General features: G+C 31.4%; 1 protein-coding gene across 1 annotated transcript; it reads left to right on the forward strand.

Moving 5' to 3' along the window:
• The first annotated feature begins 388 nt into the window (after window positions 1-388).
• Window positions 389-1110, forward strand: LOC107907216 (uncharacterized). Its single transcript, XM_016834488.1, has 2 exons — window positions 389-627; window positions 894-1110. Exons 1-2 carry the CDS (start codon window positions 389-391, stop codon window positions 1108-1110), a joined length of 456 nt encoding a protein of 151 aa, XP_016689977.1.
• The last annotated feature ends 18809 nt before the right edge of the window (window positions 1111-19919 follow it).

A 19919-nucleotide genomic window follows, 5' to 3' on the forward strand; every position in this document is an offset into this window, starting at 1 on the left:
TGAGTTGGGCTTAGAATCAGGTTTAGGTTTGGGCTAGATTAATGTTTGGGTAGTTTAGGTTAAAAATGATTTGGGCTATGTATTTGGGTATGGGTTTTAGATGTAAATAGACGTTCACTGGACATTTTATTTGATTTTTATTGAGTTTTAATAAGCTCGGGTAAAATTGGTTATTACACATGGTGTTGTATTTCCAACTAATCTGATGGAGTTACCGTTCAGAGAGTTTAATTTGATTCTGGGAATGGACTGGCTCGTGGAGTATTGAGTTAGCTTAGATTGTGCAACTAAGAGGGTAACTCTGAGATTTGAGGATGATATGGAGATTATTATGATCGACGATCATTGAGATTACCTTTCTAATGTGATGTCCGCTCTTGTAGTCGAAATGTTAGTTCGGAAAGGGTGTGTGGGATTTCTGGCTTTTGTACATGATTTGAGTTCTGTGGAATTGTCTATTAGGGATATTCGAACAATTAGAGAATTTCCAAATTTCTTTTTCAAGGAATTGTCGGGGTCGTCTCTGGATAGAGATGTTGAGTTCGGTATTGAGATCTTGTCGGGTACAGCTCTAGTGTCCATTGCTCCCTATCGCATTGCACCAAAGGAGCTTATGGAATTAAAAACGTAGCTTCAGGAACTTCTTGATCGAGGGTTCATTAGACCTAGTGTGTCTCTGTGGGGAGCACTAGTTCTATTCGCGAAGAAGAAAGATGGTACTATGAGGATGTATGTGGACTACCGTTAGCTTGCGAGGATTGATGACTTGTTCAATCAGTTTCATGGGGCTTTGCTATTCTCAAGATTGATATTCGTTCTAGGTACCATTAGTTAAAGATTAAAGAGGCTAGTGTACATAAGACCAACTTTAAGACTCGTTATGGGCACTACAGGTTCCAAGTCATGCCATTCAGTTTGACGAATGCTCCGACTGCATTCATGGATCTTATGAATCGGGTTTTCCAGCTATATTTGGATCAGTTCATCGTGTTGTTCATCAACGATATTCTAGTATACTCTAAGACCAAGAATTATCATGATAAAATAGTAGTTCTGCAAATACTCCGTGAGAAAAATCTCTATGCTAAGTTGAGCAAGTGTGAGTTCTAGTTAAGGGAGGTCACTTTTCTAGGACATGTGATGTCTGCTGAGGGAATCCAAGTCAACCCTAAAAAGATCAAGGCTGTGCTTGAGTGGAAACAACCTAGAAATATGTTTGAGATCCGAAGCTTCCTCGATTTAATAGGATATTTTTGGAGATTTGTTGAGGGATTCTCACTTATTGCAGTTCCCCTAACTAATTTTTTATGTAAAAATGCACTATTTGTATAGACCGATGAGCAACAATCGAGCTTTGAGAAGTTCAAGACTATTGACTCAGACACTCATTCTAATATAGCCTGAATCTGATAAAAAGTTTGTGGTTTACAGTGATGCTTTTCACATCAGTTTGAGTTGTGTTCTGATGTAAGATGATAAGGTAGTGGCTTACGCGTCCCGACCACTTAAGTCGCATAAAGGAAACTATCCCGCACATTACCTTCAATTGTCTGCTGTTGTATTCACTTTAAAAATCTAGAGGCACTATCTGTATGGTGAGAGGTGTATCATTTACACTGATCACAAGAGCCTTATGTATTTCTTTACTTAGAATGAGTTGCATTTTAGACCACATAGATGGATTGAGTTGCTTATGGACTACAACTGCAGTATTGAGTATCATTCTAGTAAGGCCAATGTTGTGGCTGATGCTCTTAGTCGTAGAGCGATAACTAATTTGAGGACGATGTTTTCTTGCCTAAGTCTACTTGAGGATGATATTTTGTTAGTTGATTTGCAAGTTAAGCTTACTTGGATTGATCAGATTTAGGTTAAGTAATTAGTGGATGATTCTCTGATTCTATGATTTCGAGGAATTGAGGAAGGTAGGACTTCTAATTTTGGGCTGAATAGTGATGGGGTTCTATATTTCAAAGGTCAGGTTTGTGTGCTTAACGATTCTGAGTTGAGGCAATCTATTTTGTGAGAAGCGTATAGTAGCCCCTATGCTATGTACCCCGACAAAAATAAGATGTATTGGGATCTCCGATACTTATATTGGTGGCCTGGTTTGAAATAGGAGGTAATTGACTTCGTCTCTCATTGTCTGATGTGCTATCAAGTTAAGGCTGAGCACTAACTACCTTCAAGTTTGGTTCAGCCTGTTAAGATTCCCTTTTGGAAATGGGAACATGTGACTATGGACTTCGTTAGTGGGTTGCCATTAACACCCACTAAGAAGGATTCTGTTAAGGTCATTGTGGATCGTTTGACCAAGTCTGCTCACTTTCTTTCAGCCAGGACTGACTATTCTCTATAGAAACTGGCTAAACTATACATTTTCAAGATCATTAGACTGCATGTGGTTCCAGTCTTGATTATCTCTGATAGGGACCCTCATTTCACCTCTATGTTCTGGAAGAAACTTCATGAGGCTTTAGGTACAAGACTGGACTTCAGTATTACTTTCCACCCTCAAACTGATGGGAAATTTGAGAGAGTGATTCAGATTCTGGAGGATATGCTAAGGAGTTGTGTAATCAGCTTTCGAGGTAGTTAGGAGGAGTTTCTACCACTGATCGAGTTCTCTTATAATAATAGCTTTCAGTCCAGTATTCTGATGGCACCTTACGAGGCTTTGTATGATCGTAAGTGTCGTGCCCCTTTATGTTGAAATGAGTTGGGTGAAAGGTTAGACTGAGTTCAAGGTTAGACTGATTCGGGATCGTCTTAAGTAGCTTCTGATAGACAAAAGTTATAGTCAGATTTGAAAATGAGAGATATCAAGTTTTCTGTGAATGATCAAGTTTTTCTTATGGTATCTCCGTGGAAGAAAGTTCTCTGGTTTGTACGTAATGGGAAGTTGAGCCCTGGTTTATTGGACCTTATTGGATTCTAAAACATGTTGGGTCGGTTGCCTATCAGTTGGAATTACCTCCAGAATTAGATTGTATTTACGATGTTTTCCATGTCTCTATATCGAGGTGGTATCAATCTGACCTATCTCATATTGTATCAGTTGAGGAGATTGAGGTAAGACCGGATTTCACCTTCAAGGAAAAACTGGTTCAGATTCTGGATCGAGATGTTAACGTCTTGAGAAGGAAGACCATTCCTTTGGTTAAGGTTTTGTGGCGGAATCATGGCACTGAGGAAGCCACTTGGGAACTTGAAGACTCGATTCGACATCAATACTTGCATCTGTTTGAATTAGGTAAAATTTTGAGGCCGAAATTTCTTTTAGGGGGAGAGTTGTAACACCCAAAAAATTTAAATTTCTGATTTGTTAAATTCTACCATAATTAAGTATCTGCTTCAGTGGTTAAGGTCTTTGATTAGGTGTTTAAGGTTATGGGTTCAAATCTCACTCTTGGAAAATTTTGTTATTTTTGCTCCTATCTCCATCTCTGTTTATTTGGCTTAAATATTATTTTCACTCAACTTGTGATAGAATGAGCCTACGGGTTTAGTAGTATGGTTTTAGCTTATCCTATGGTTGTGTGTTTGAATCTCTGCATGAGCAAATTTACAATATTTTTGTTATTTCTACTTGGGTCGCCTAGGTGGATGAGTTTGGGTCAATTTTAAACTCTGTATAATGTGATTAGTTACCAGAAATCTGATTAGTGGTTAGTAGGATAAGATTTTTTTCTTTAAAATAATAGTAATTAATTAATTTTATTTTTCCCTAAAAATTTCCCACGTTTCCCCACTTCTATTTCACGTCCATTTTGTTTTTTTTCATTTCCTTTTTCTTGCCTTTCTTTCTCTAGTCTATCGTCTCTTTCTTTTCTTGATTTGTCTATTGATTTGTTTGGATTCTTTCTTGCACCTATTGTTGGTTCAATCTTTGCTGCTTTTCCAAATTTTAGTTTTTGGGTAATTGAGAGTAAGTGGGTTCTATTGATTTTTTTAAGGTTTATGAATGTCGTTTTAACTATCTTCTTAAAAGCATGGGTTATCTTGCGAGATCTTTGTGGTTAGGTGATAATCAAGAAACTCGAGATTTCTCTCCTACGATTTAGTTGCGTTAAGAACTGTTATGGACATTTGGGTGAGTATTCGAACGCTTGAAGGTTTAATTTTCGATTTGGTAATGCCTATGTTCGCATTTTGATCGGTGAGTTATTTGGAAAAATTGAGGAATTATGGCTAATTTAGTCGATTGATTATTATTTTTAGGTTTTGGAAGTCTCGTGATTGATTCCGTATCAAAATTGAATCAGATGTGTAACGAAAACTTCAGAAAATAGTGAACGACAAAAGCCAAATTTTGGGACTGTTGAGACCACACAGCCATGTGCCAGACCGTCCACATGGTTTGGGCCAATTGGGCTGTATGAGGTACTTGGGCGTGTATGAGACCGTGTGCCAAGCTGTGTGGGCCCAAATTATGAAAATTTTCCCTAAGGCCATATTCATCGTACGAGTCAAATGTGGCCCTCCCATAGGGCCCATATGATACAAATTAAGATATAAATCATGATTTATGATGTTCTGTTTGCATTCAATACGATTTATGTACGCATGATTAATAACTTAGATGTTAAGTATGATCTGTGTTATGTTAAATATGATTAGTATTATGTAAAGTATGATTTGTATTATGGTAACTATGTTTTGAATCTGTTATAAAAAGCATGTATGTCATATACATTTTTGATATCTGTTAGTTCTGCATGTGTATTGGGGTGGGAAATATGTTTGTGGAGGACGTGTGGGCAGTTTAATCTATCTAACGTATCTGGTGGCTCAACCACATATATTTCTGTTACTAGCGAATTATCGCCTAATTATTTGACAGCTAGACTGCAAATGCTCTGAAAAGTGACATATAGTCACTAAGTGATGTATAGGGTTGGATGGGTATTTAATACTCTATATAGTGTGTAGGGATGGTCAAATATGGTGTGTAGTGGATGAGTGTAGGATTGTAAATCTGCATCTAATATGTTCTGATTCTATTTCTGTATATTAATGTGTCTGACTGAAATCTGAAAGCATGTATGAAATTGTAACTGTTGATTTTATTATTATATGTTACATACTGAGCTCGAAAGCTCACCTTTGTTTGTTTACTTTCAGGTAACCCCCAGACCTAGGACGGGTCGATTCGACGAAAGCTCAGTTAAACATGTTTTGTTAATTATGCTATTTTAATCAGATGATATTGTTTTGGTATTGTTGGACTGTTTCTTTTTGGACTTTTAATTTTTCGTTTTAAATCTTTTTACTCGTTTTAAACTTTTAATTATACTATCAACAAAACGTTGGATTTCTAAAAATCAAATTGCGATTCCCAAACTGAATTTTTAGCTAAGAATACCGCTACAATCATAAATGTTTTATAAATATAAAATGAAAACGACTAAAATAACAAAATGAGTGAGAAAGTTATTTTCTTTTAAAATAAACTCGAATAACTTTGTATCAAAAGATTTTGTTAATGCTTCAAGCCAACTAGTTTTTGAGATTTTTAAAAGTGAATCATGATAACTTCTCCAGATCGGATCTTAATGTCTAAACTAAGTTTAGAGTGTTATAATTATATTAGCTGACTGAAAAATAAGTCTAGAATCTTGCATTGTGCCTATATAAGTGATTAGCATTTAACTATTTAAAATATTTGCATCCTGAAATTTGAAAGAGGTCATAACGGAATGAAATGCATTTATTTGTACTTCACTTTATGAATGTAATTAGAAATACACGTATGCATGATGGCTGGCACAACATAGTTCAAGCCTTCTAGACTGTCATAATTAGAAAGAAAGTAAAGGAAAAAGAAAAAGGATATCATGTTTCAAACGTGAAATATTTGCCTTGATTAGTGCGTGCAATATTGTATAAGTAGATCTAACTGGAAATTCTTGCAAATTCTGTCATTCTAGCCGACATTTTGGTTAACAACGGGTAAGTTGAAAGCCATTACTTTAAGCGTCACTGCACTTGGATTGAAAAAATATATATTTTCAGGTTGTTTTCATTTTAGTTACTTAAAATAAAATTTTTGCAATTTCGTCATCCAATTTTTAATGTGTTTTCATTTTAGTTATTTAAGCGTTAAATCTCTAACGGTAGTTAACTATATATGTCACATCATGTTTAGACTTGCATTTGGTCGCCTAATTTCTAGGTCATTTTCATTTCTATCACCAAAAAAAAAATCTTCTTATAAGTATTGATCAGGGTAAAATATATATTTAAGGATTAAAGTGAGAAAATGGTAAAAAACTAAAATAATGCATTAATAAATTGCCAAATTGTACTTGTTTACCCTTTTGCCAAAAAATCTATTCTTTTTTTCAAAATTGAAAATTTAAATTTCAAAACATCAAAATCAATTAAATAAATTATTGAAAATTTTATCCCTTGATAGTGTCGGTTTGTTACTATAATATTGAAATTAATTAATTAATTAATTTAATCTCCTTCTAAAATTTTAAAATTTATTTTTTTTAAATTAAAATAAACTCAAATAATTATCTTTAATAATATCTTCGAAACACAAATTTATTTTAATCATATGATCTTGAATCTTCCATGTTGAGTTAAAAGTAAAGAAAATAATTATCTTAATTAAATTAATTAATTTTATCTTCCATGTCAAACAAAACTCGTACTTTTTTCATCACTTCTTTACCCAAACGAAGAAAAAATAATTAATTTAATTAACTCCAAGGATTTTTCCTTTGCTTTTCACTTAGAATGGAAGATTTGAGAGTATATAATCAAAATAAATTTAAATTTCATAAGCAATTATTAAATATGAATTATTTTAGTTGATTTTGTTAAGGATAATTTGGAAATATACAATAAAATTTTAAAATTTAGAAAGAGATTAAACTAATTAATTTCAATATTATAGTAACAAATCGGTTGACATTATCAATTGATAATTTTTTTTTCAACAATTTGTACCCAAAAAAGCAATAATTTATTTAATTGATTTTGATATTTTGAAATTTAAAATTTCAATATTAAAAAAAGAAATTTAGAATTTTCAGCAATGGAATAAACAAGTACAATTTAGCAATTTTTGTGTATTATTTTAGTTTTTGTTGCTTTTTCACTTTAATCCTTAATTTTTTTTACCCCAATCAATACTTAAAAAAAATATTTTTTGGGTGACCAAAATGAAAGTGACTTAAAAGTTGAGTCATCAAATTGAAAGTGTAAACATGATATGGTTCTCTAGATACAAATAAATCTAGACAATAACTTGTCTAGGTTCATTACAAACATTTGTTTCTCTAGTAGTTTTATAAATTTTCTACAATTTCAAAAAATAATAATATAAAAATATTTTTAAACAAATTAAAAATTTGAAATAAATTTTAATTTTATTAGTTAAGTAATAAACCATTTGAAAATAAATTTAATTTTTATTCTAGATTTTTTTAAAAAAATAGTGATTTTAAATCATTTTAAAATATTTTATATTACTTAAGTATACATTTAAAATAAATTATAGATTAAAAATTATTATAAATAATTTAAGTATTAAAAACTGGAATTTATTTTAAAACATGAATTTTATTTCAAAATATTTTTTATAATACTATTTTTTTTTGAAATTATAATATATATAAGTACTAGAGAAATACATGTTCAAAATGAACCTGGACAAGTGATGGTCCGGATTCATTTCTATCTAAACAACCATTTGTCTTCATTCACTATACACTTAAAACAAGAGAAAACAAAATTCTAAAATTCAAGAAAAATTCTGAAAATATAAAAACAACTAAAAAAATATAAAATAAAAGAGTTTATTTTTTAAAAAATATATTTTTATTTTTGATATTATAAAAGTATAAAACTACTAAAAAACATTCAAAATGAATCTAGACAAATGACCATCCAAGTTTGATTGAATCTAGAAAACCATCAAAAAAATAATTTTTTTTAATTTTTTAAATTTTGAAAAAAATATATTTTGTTATTTTTTGACGCATATCATCATTTTATTGGCCGTTAACAAAAAATCTATCGATGTTAGTTAAATACCAATAAAAAGTACAAACTTAACTAATAGTATCTAAGTTTAGGTATTAGTTAGGTTCAAGAATAAGTTCAAGTACCAAGTAGGTACAAATTACTAATTACAAATACCTTTGTATATATTAATCCTTAATAAAACTAATTTGTGACCCATTCGATGCATGTATTATATTTATTTATGTAGATTGATAATTAACTTAGTTTGATGCATGATAATATTATATTTTCTTATTAACATAGACATAAATTAAAAAATTATAAATTTTTACAAAGAAAAAACTCTTACATTATTGATAAGATTATAATCCTTTAATGCACTAAAAAACCCCTCCAACTAATTTTACTGAAAATTAATAAAGCAACGAAAAAAAATTCAAATTAATACCAGTCCACTCTTACATTATTACTATTTATAAATTATGTTTATCATTGTTGAGGGAATTCAATTCATTCATAAGAAGTCTTAGAAGTGTCATTAGTTAAGAAGTCAACCGGTCTCCCAAAAACTGAACGTATTGTCACCTAGTGCGAGTTTTGTCTTTCATACTCTATCAAAAGCTAGCTTTTAGTGAGAGTGTACCTGAAGGACCTAGTTCACAAAGCTAGGAGCGCCTTGGTTGGTACCATGGTCGCAAGTGGCTTTATGTGCCCCCATGTTGTGTACACAATGAGCCCTATAGTTTATTCACATGCCTTATACTGATACCTCTCCCTTGAACCTTACCAATCCACCAACCTGGCCTACTAGCACATGCTCATGGGATACTGGCTCTCAGTAGAGTACGAAAGACAAAACCCCCTCTAGGGGAAAAACTATTGGAAAATCAGTTTGAAAAATAGTTGAATAATGCACAACGAAATTTTTAAAATTTTCTTTCAAATCGACCAATTGTGATATTTGTAGCAATAAAACTTTTTACCTTGATCATACATGTGTTTTAGATAGGTAAATCATTCCCAACTTTTAATCACTCGATCTTCTTCGTTATCCTCAACCTCAATTTTCTAGAGTGTGGGATGTATTCACAAATTGATGAAAAACTTTTGTAAATCTTTAGAGTTAGAAACCAAAAGACAAACTCTGTCAAAAAGTAGAATTTATTTGAAAAATAAATTTTCTATATTTTGAAAAATTATCGACATGGAGAAGAGAGTATATTGACTAGCCCTTAGACTCTATTTATAGAGAAAATAACAAGAGTCTTAGTAAAACAAAAAGAAACATAATAATAATATTTTAATAGAAAAAATACCTCATATGGAGTGTGTAAGGTGGGTGGGAACAAGCCCTCTCTAGGACTAGAGTTTGTTGCCCCTCCATATTAAACTGGGCTTGTTCAGGCCTCGTCATTTATCAAGTCAATTATATGCGTTAACTGGCCTTTAAATCAACTCATATAAATTTTTCAAGCCCAATAAAAATTTTCCCATGCTCAAAATATTATTTATTCATTTAAATAATTATATCAATTAATTAAACTAATTAAATTATATTTTCAATCCAATTCAAATTCTGTTAAAGTCATGACGGCTTTACTGTGCTAAAATCTATGAGTAAACTTATTTAATTAATCTTGTTCTTATGAAACTATGATGACTTAAATAATTTAATTTCTTCTTTGAAATTAAATTATTTAATTAGAAAGTAATTAAATAATAATTCAAAGATATAAATTAATTCTCAAGTCATCTCTTGTTTATTGCGAGAAAATGAATTCACTATGTATAGTGATACATGCAATCTATTTCTCTAGTTTGTCGTTTCATATATTTTCATTTCATCAATTAATGCAAACTATCAAGGTTATACCAAGCTAGTAGAGGGATTAATAGGATATATATCATTAGGGATCAAATAATTTGTAATTAAATTTTGACTCTTCATCTATTAATTACAACATTATTTAGTCATGGAATCATTCCACTAAAGTACCATGACTAAGCTCTCCCAATTATATACCATTATGAAAGTTGTTTTATCAAGTGCTTGCTCAATGACTTTGTCATTTATGTGTTACTGCCATAGGTTATCCTTAATCTCTTTGGGATAAATTCATTCTCCCAATATTATCCTATTTTATCTCATGCTAACTATTACATCTTTCTTTATGAGAAGTTAATTACTAACAAATAGTAATTGAATAATTTGTCTTAAGACAAATAGAGGTGAGCAAAACTCAATTTGATTTGAAAAAATAGAAAAAAATTGAATTTCAAGTTAATCGAATCGAGTTATTTTATTTTTTTGAGTCAACTCAAGTAAGTAGTTCGAGTTTCGAGTTCGAGTCGAGCTGAATTTTACAATTCAAATAGCTCGAATAATTCAAATAATAGATTAGCGTAAATACCCCTTTGGTATCCGTCAATTTTGAAAATAAGCAAATTGGTCACTCTTTCAAAAAAAAATTACAAAATAATCAAAATAATTTTTAAAATTCAAATTAATTTTTAAAATTTAAAATATTTATAAAAATTCCAAAAATATTTTTATTTAAAAAAAATTCTAAAGAATACATAAAGAAATTAAAATTTTAAAAAATTTCTAAAATAATAACTTTGGGGCCTAAATAAGTTAATTAATGATTCAAGATTATTTACCCTATTTTTTTCTCTTATTTTACTTTGAAAAAGGTTTTGAAATATATATGGTTTCAAATTTGTGTTCTAACATGGAATTAGTTATACTGTAACAAGATTTTAATTTGAAATGTTTAATTTTTTTTAATTTAACTCGAACAATTTCACTCAATTCAAATTGACTAGGATTTCATTTCACTTGACTTGATTCGAAAAAAATTTCAAATTGAGTTAGGATGATAAAATATGAAATTTCAACTCGATTAACTCAAAATTTTTTCACTCAATTCAAGTTAATTCGATCCAATGCTCACCCATAAAGACAAATGATCGGTGGCCTTGTTACTTTTCATCTATCATGTAATGCTAATGAGAGGATATTATTTACCCTTTATTGGGCTATGAATTACACTATTTTAAGTGAAGTACTGTCATGCAAAAGTTGTATACCTAAGTACCATCTTTCAGCTTTATTACAAATTAAGCACATGTTATCAATATTTCAAAGTATACAAGTCATACACACATAGTTTACCACTTACTGAAGATTAAGGTAAGCCGCACTATGAATGTCATAAGTGAATAAATTCATAAATGGATCTAGGATTTATTCTATTTAGGCCCTATCTGATATACTGTCAGTCAAGTCAGTTACATATATGTCTCTATCTTTTGGGAGTTGTCCACTCCAATACCCAAGATAAATTATATTATTGTTTTGGACTTGATAGAATACAAATTAGTCTTTCAATCCACTTGCTCAATTTCGATTGGACTAATGATATGTTTATATTATCTACTAATACAAGCTATCTTCTCGCATTCTGATCTCACCACATAATGTTGTTTCATATTAGTTAAACATTAGCCAACTAATGGGCCAATATTTGGTTTCATTTAGCTTTGTATAGAAAAAAAAACCATTGAGGACATTATACAAAAAGATATGAATGATAATGATGAAGTTTTATTAAACCAATTTATTCAAAAAATTACAAGTACATAGACGTAATCACTACACTAAGGGCACTAGATCCCGACAGTTTCCCAATTGCCCTATTGGAGTAGATGAGTCACATTTTACACTCTCATAGCCTTTACATGTTTCTCAAAACTCCTAGCTACTAAAGTCTTGGTAAACAAATCTACAAGGTTGTGAACCACAAAGAATTATGCATCAATTGTAATTGTGTGCTCCCCATCTCCCATTGTCATAGGTAGAACAATCACTACAGCAAAACAGGCTTTTAGCGGCATTTTTTTAGGCCTATAGAGCGCCGCTAAAACTACAAGCGTCGCAAAAAATGCCGCTATAGACAACGCCGCTAAATTTTGCGGCGTTTATGTGAAAAAACGCGGCTATAGAACATGACCTTTAGCGGCGCTTTACCTACAAACGCCGCTAAAGAACATGACCTTTAGCGGCGCTTTTATTACAAATGCCGCTAAAGAACATGACCTTTAGCGGCGCTTTTATCTCAAACACCGCTAAAAAACATGACCTTTAGCGGCGCTTTTATCTCAAACACCGCTAAAGAGCGTGATCTTTAGCGGCGCTTTTATCACAAACGCCGCTAAAAGTACCGTCCTTTATTAAAAATATTTTTATTAAATGAATTTTTATAATAACAAATACAAAGGTCAAATTTTATTTTGAATGTATTACTTTTCATTAACAATAAAAGTAAAATAAATTATAGTAATAAATTTCAACATTCACCAAAAATATGGCAACAAATTTACACTTTAACCTTATTTTAAATTGATTATATTATTTAATTAATTATAGATCATTAGTATATAAAAGAATGTATATAGCATATAATATTAACATAAACAATTAAATTTCCTAACAAAAAATAAATAAATAAATTTCATTATACAGGAAAAGAACATATATTCTTTTCATTATTATATAACAAAAATTAGTACTACAAATACATTTATTATACATACGCTTCCATTTGAATTGATTGAACTCTACGAGTATCTACGAGTATCTTGCAAATCCTCAGTAGGATCTGCCCTCTTTGAGTAACTACATGACAATTTAGTATAAAAATTATGAAAAAGCAACATTCTACTCATCAAGCTCCGGTCATATTGAAGGAAACCAGCAAAATTTTTTTTGAATAATTTGCAATAAAGTACCGCTTAGCAAGCTATTGTTTTTTCAAATCTGGAGGTTGCCCATCAAAAACATAGCAGAAAGAAAATACCACAAGCATTAGCAAATAAAAGGCCTTTGGGATGTGGTAGTGTATAGGCAGCATAAGGCAGAAAATATCTATGTTAAAATGACTGACTAATTAACTTCTAAGGAAAATGAAAAGAAAAGGGAAAGAAACACATTACACAGGTTTAAGCCCAGCTTCAAGAAGTCGAATTGTCCGAGTAAACATGCCTTGGAAATGACTGCATTACGCCAGCAGAACCCATGTAAACATTTTATGAACCAAATAATGAAAATGTAATTGAAAAGGTAAAAAAATAAAATAAGAATCAACTAACGATAGTTTTTTAAGATAAAAAAGAATTAATGAATGAAGAGAAAAATATATTAAAAACTTGGTAACATCACCGGCTTCATTGGTGAGCATTTCAGTCCCCATACGACCCACCACAATCTATAGTCAACCCAAAATTAAAAAAAAAAATTATTAGTTAGTCTTAGCTCTCAAATGGATATAAAAGAGAAAACTTTAATTTTTTTTCTTGTCGAGGGAACAATATACGAACGAGAAATTGGTAAATGCTCATGCTGGCGTTGATGGCAATCTTGCGGCCAAAATAGCTCTTTAATTTCTATTCCTTCATGGCCTTTGGCGCATTGTCTGCTAGAAGCTTTGTTAAACCCTAATCATGAAATTCAAATGGCAAAACGTTGATCAATATTCAGATAAAGAAAACCCCAATTTAATTATTCAAAAAAAGTTAGAACCACTTTTATTATATTATTTTTTATTTATTTATCAATTTTTTTAAATCTAATATTTAAATATATCAAATGGTTTAGATTAAATTTTTTTAAATATAAAAGCATTAATTGATTATATAAAATTTCATCATTTAACAAATCTCAAGTAAACCTTAAATCCTAAACCATTTAATATATATAAAGTCTATCTATTATCTCTTAAATAATTTAAACTATAATCATAATTTTAATATATTAAAATTAAAATTATCTCTTTTACAATTATATAAGAAATTATTTAATATATAAATTAGAAAACACTAATTAATCTAAACCCTAAACTCCTATCCCTAAACCCTAAATCATAAATCATAAAACATAAACCCTAAACCTCTAATCCCTAATCCCTAAACCTTAAACCCCAACCCTTAAACCATAAACCATAATCTAGAATTCCTAAACCCATAATCCATAAACCTTAAAATAGTAACTCTTAAACCTTAAACCCTAAATCATATACCCTAAATCATAAACCCTAAACTATAATGATAATTAATTCAACATTTTAAAATTAATACTATCTCTTTTACTATTATATAAGAAATTATTTAATATATAAATTAAAAACAATCAGTCATGTACCCAAAAAACTTTAAAATTATTTTAAATAATAGTATTTTATTTTTTTTCATTTTTAACAAATATTTTTCTATGTTTTTACTTTCAAATTTTTTCTACGTGTCATTATTCTTTTTGAAGAATTTAAATATTCAATTAAAAATAAATTTTATTTTAATTAATATAAATAAAATAGTTAAATAATAAATAGACAGATAAAATGTTTTTTGTCGCGCTTTTGATAAAGCGCCGCTAATGCTACTAAAGCTCAACATAAAAACGACGGCGTTGTGCTTAATTTTTTTGCGGCGCTTTTTGAAAAATGCCACTATAGGTAGCGCCGCTAATGGTCGACCTATAGCAGCGTTTTTCAAAAAGTGCCGCTAATGCTCGATCTATAGTTGCGTTTTTCAAAAAGCGCCACTAATGCCACTAAAGCTCAATATAAAACGTGCTTAATTTTTTTGTGGCGTTTTTCAAGAAACGCCGCTAATGCTCGATCTATAGCGGCTTTTTCCAAAAAGCGACGCTAATGCCACTAAAGCTTAATATAAAACGTGCTTAATTTTTTTGCTGCGTTTGTCAAGAAGCGCCGCTAATGGTCGACCTATAGCGGTGGTTTTCAAAAAGCACCGCTAATGGTCAACCTATAGCGACGTTTTTCAAAAAGCCCTAAGCGCTGCTAAAAATGCCACTAAAAACCTGTTTTGCTATAATGAATAGAGCATTTTACCTCGATTGACAGATTAACAAAAGCATAGATGGGACCTAATATTCCTAGCTAGGATTTTGAGTGACCATCTATTGAAAATCCTTTCAATGCAAAACTTCAACTACACAACTACTATCAATAAAAAATATTGCCACATCAAAGTATCCAATCCGGGTTGTCACTACCAATGGATCATCGGATGCTTCATCTAGTACAATGGCTGAATCTAGATCCTCAAAAGTTACTCTCCAATCTTTAACTAGGTGAGCTCTTTTTACTATTGTATTCATGGACAAAATACTTCATAAGTTGGCCTTTCTTTTTGGGGGAGGAATCTCTTTATCTACCCCTAACTGTAACATGAATAACACCTCTAGTTGGCTGCTTACTCTCAGCTCTAGATTATATGTGGCAAGGTTCTACTAGGTCTAAGTCTTCTTGGTTATGCCTATCCACAAATTGAGTTAGTTGTCCTTTTTGAATGGCACTTTCAACCTCATCTTCTAGGTAAACACAATCCTCTATGGTGTGACCATTTTGTAATGGAAACCAAATCTCAAGGATTATTGCCTTATTGGAGTTAGCTTCATTAAGGGGGAGATTCTAAGAATTCTGAGGTGTGCTACCTACTATAGAATCTTTGTCAATGAGGTTTTCAAAGTAGTATATACTTCAAACTAGTTTTAAAGAACTTTATGCTTGTGATTTTTATTATTTACAAATTTGAGTTGTTCATAGGCTGTCTCATGAGAATACCTTTACGAAGTCTAATTCTAGTGCTTAGAGGAATCAGGAGATAAGTCCCCCTTATGAACTCTGGGAGCTTTATGCATCCTTTCCTTATTTTTGCTCTTTTTTTTGTTCCACCATTGGTCATCTTCCATAGATGAGGGGTTGGAACTATATCTTGAGCTAGTAGTACTATTTATTTCTTCTGCTTCAGCACACTTACTAGACATAGCATATAATTGGAACAACTTCTCAAATTTGTTTATAGTGTGGGTGTATTTCAAGAACTAATTATCTAAACCAATGATAAATTCCAAGATTCCCAATCGTCCGTAAGATCTTTTGTCTCTAAGGTGGCTTGATTGAACCTCTTTTTGAAATCAATGAAATGCTTTCCTTGTCATTGCTTTACAACTAACAAGCTCTACTTCACTTTGATAGTCGTCTTGTTGGATAAAAATGACTCACTAATATCTTTTCTAACTCATCAAAATTGTTAATAGACCCCTATTACAATGTGTTATACCAATTTATGGCATTTCCCTAGAGTGCGAATGAGAACACCTTGCATTTCAACTAATTGAAAGCTCCTCATATCTTCATGTAACTCTTGAATTGTGTGAGGTGGTTAATGGGTCCTTTCTCTAGTCAAATCTTACTTTTTGGATTTTGAAGTTGGTTGGATACCTCGTAATGGTGATGTGTAGGGGCAGAGGGTCATTGGCTTCTTCAGGGGTTTACTCGGTGTAAAAAGAGATGTGTAATGTGCAAATCTTGCATCTCCTTTCGAAGGACTTCCACTTCTTTTCTCCAAGCTATTTCCTTAGCTAAGACATGTTTAATGATGTAATTCAGATCCCTTTGGGGTGGTGCATTTCTATTGGTCTTTCCCTCAGCATTTGCACCCTCTTACCTAGGCACCGTATGATTAAAGTTACCTAGCCATACCTCCTATCTCACCTTTGAGCGGCTAGCAACTCTTGCATACTATATTGTAATTGTTCTTGTTGTTTTTGTTGTTGGCATTGTAGGGATTCTTAGGACTATTAGAATTGCTCTTGAAGGATTTTGAATTTTTCATGCAACATTGAGAGTTTTTATGGGTTGGGACTCAAGTTTAGGGTATGATAATTTGTTAAAACTCATAATATGTTTGTTGATATGGGTAAAGTTGAACGTAATAGTTGTAAGGATCATAATAATAATTTCCAAAGTTTTGATTTGGTTGAGTTTGGTTAGTATTTTGGCTTTGTCTTGGGTTTCGCCAATAGGGATATTGGTTTCTAGATTTACTAGCAAAGAGATATCACAAGGGAAGTAAGTCCACACTGACCGCACCAATTACCGATATAAGGATCAGGCAAGGTAGAAATAATAGTGGTTTTCAGCGACTCATTGTGCTTAGGGTAAGGCGGAGAGCTGCAGTGTATGGTGGTTAGGTTATGTTGGTGATATAGTTTGATAGAGGAAGAAGGGAGCAAGGGTTGATAAATATGAAGAAGAGAGAGGGAGAGAGTCTCCCTTAACTATGTTGGATCTGGTGTCCTAAGTGTAGTATTTTGGTCTAGGTACACTTGTATTGTTTTTGAATAGATTGGTTTAATACAATTATTCATGAATTACATTAATAATCTTCATATATTTTTGTCACGTGGTTTTTGCATGTAAAGCAAAATAGAAGCAAATATTAGTTCACTAGTTTTCTAATGTTTAACTAATATTAAGCGGTATGACATGGTTGGATCATAATATGGAAAGACAACTTATATTAGTATACGAACCTAAAAAGGTCCTTAGTCTAATTAGAAATGTGCGAATGTTTGCACTGAAAACTCTGTAGCAAAAAGATATATAATAAAGTATCGGTGTCCACAAGTATACGAGTCAAATTGTAATAAAGTATTATACAACGGGGTACAGGAAGTACTTCGAGGATCATACCCAATGGAGGATAGAGTAAACTTAATATTATCTTCTACAGTAACAAGTCTAAGTAGTAATAACTGAAAATTATATTACGACAAATAACAGTAACAGTTAAGATCATAAAATAAACAAAAATTACTGATAAGAAATTAATAATTAACGAATTCTTGAATAACATGTAGACGATTAATTCACTTCAATGTTAGAAATTAACATCAAAACTCGAGTTTTAGTGAATTAGCTAATAAATAACCAATTATTACCTTTCAAACTCTAACTGATTAATTAATTGGTAAAAACCCACTTATCTTTCAACCTCGTAGTTTAAAACCAGGATAAATTATGAGGTGCTTGGTAGACTTATTGCTTCAATCTATCTACGTATATTACTTTCTAGGGTCGTCAATCCTAGGGTTTAGGCATGCACAATTTAAGCCAACCAATTCTAAAATAAACCTTTACTTTTTTGTTAATTACTCCCACATCCACTCGTTAATCTTCCTACAGGAATTAGCTACTTATAAATATAAATACCATTTCCCTAGAAATAATTTAATCATGCAAAGCACACAAATTAAATTAAAATGGGAGGAGAATAGAAATCGATCAGTTAAGAGGTTGAACGTGCTTGGTTGTAGAAAATCCTTTAATAACTAGCAAGATATCGATGATTGCAAGAGAAAAGTAAACAAAAAATATTAAAATACTAAATAATGAAGGCTTGGGTACAAATTGTATCCAAGTTAGAAACAAGAAAATAAATTGTTTTAAAACTAAAATAAAAACCTAATTAAAAACTAAATCTAATGTCTAAACCTAACTAATGGCCGCCTAACTTGCCTCCCACAACTCAGCCTAAGCCTTACTATTTATAGGCATAATTAGCTACCCTAATTAGGTCAAATACAAGCCTAAAATCTAATAAATATGGATTGTGCAGATGAAAACACCCCTGATTAATTTATGGCCCTCGTCACAACTATGTCATAACACACAATTTCGAACCTAAATTTTTGAGTTCATTCTGCTGTGTTGTGACCTTGAAAGCTCAAGTTACAACCCGATTGTCGTTCTTGATGCTTCTAGACCTGAAAATAGGTGTCTTGCACATTCAATTAATCTTGTTAAAACTACCTTAGGCCCTTATTGACCCATTAGGTTGACTAAAGTTAAATTATGCATAAATACGCTTATTTTGCTAGAAATTAAATCTAAGTTACTAAAACTGAAAATGCATTAAAATAACATAAAGTCACCTAAAAACAAGTTCATTAAGTATCAGAAATAGTCTAATTTTCCAAAATGAATTATGACAGGTTAGGCATCTATGAAGTCCAACTGGGGAGACACTTTGTCTTAGGAATCGAAGCGGATGACTCCCTAAAGATAGAGACAAAGATGGGACTGCACCCAAGTAAAATAGATCTTGAATCCATTTATAAATTTATTCACTTTGTGACGTTCTTAGTGGGACATACCTTAATCTTAAGTGGATGATGGACTATGTATGCTTGACTCGTAAACTTTGATGTAAGTAAAATCTTGAGTTCGAATAGATAAGGAGCCAAAAGTTGGTGTGTTGAGTATACAAATTCTGCAATATATAGCATCATTCACAGTAGTGGAATTTATAGCCCAAGACATATGTAAATGATATCCTCTCGTTGACATTATGTGATAGATGAAAGGTAAATGCGACCATGAGTCATTCATCTTTGTGATGAATGAATTAATTACTATTTGATAGTAATTGAATTTTCATGAAGGAAGATGTAGTGGTTACTATAAGATAAAATATGATCATATTGGGAGAACAATTTTATCATAAAGAGATTAAGGATATCCTATGAAGGTAAAACACTTATGGCAAGGTCATTGGATGAGCATTTATCAAGTAGCATTTGTAATGGTATGTCATTAGGTAGAGCTTAATCACGATACTATTGTAACACCCCTAACCCATCCCCATTATCAGAGTAGGGTCACGAGAATTACTAACAAATCAAAACAGATAATCAATCATAACTAAAATGTAAGCTAACCATTAACATCATATTATACAGGAGCAGGTCACGACAATATAATACAATCGAATAATGAATCATGCTATGCAATGCTAAACTTGATCTTCCACTGTCTACACTCTTATCACTATTTTTTCCTTTTTGAAAGCTAGGAATTTGATACATAACAAGACTATTCTAATTATTAGCATAAGAGTATTGAACCATACTCCGACTACTACTACTACTTTTTCTACCTTCGATGATGTTAGTAGAATGACCTACTTCATCTAATTTAGGTTTCCTAATTCACTCCAAATCAGAGTATAAATACTCTTATAGGCCTTAATTCGAGTCTATATATATCCCTAAAAATAACCTATGAACAAATACG

The sequence above is a fragment of the Gossypium hirsutum genome, chromosome D08 (genome assembly GCF_007990345.1).
Source record: "Gossypium hirsutum isolate 1008001.06 chromosome D08, Gossypium_hirsutum_v2.1, whole genome shotgun sequence".
Classification (NCBI taxonomy): domain Eukaryota; kingdom Viridiplantae; phylum Streptophyta; class Magnoliopsida; order Malvales; family Malvaceae; genus Gossypium; species Gossypium hirsutum.

What these genes read in the sequence shown, in the direction of transcription:
- LOC107907216 (XM_016834488.1), top strand. Translation starts at nt 389, where the DNA reads ATGTTAGTTCGGAAAGGGTGTGTGGGATTTCTGGCTTTTGTACATGAT. An exon ending in GAGCTTATGGAATTAAAAAC is followed by an intron (nt 628 to 893) that starts GTAGCTTCAGGA and finishes TGGGCACTACAG; the next exon opens with GTTCCAAGTCATGCCATTCA.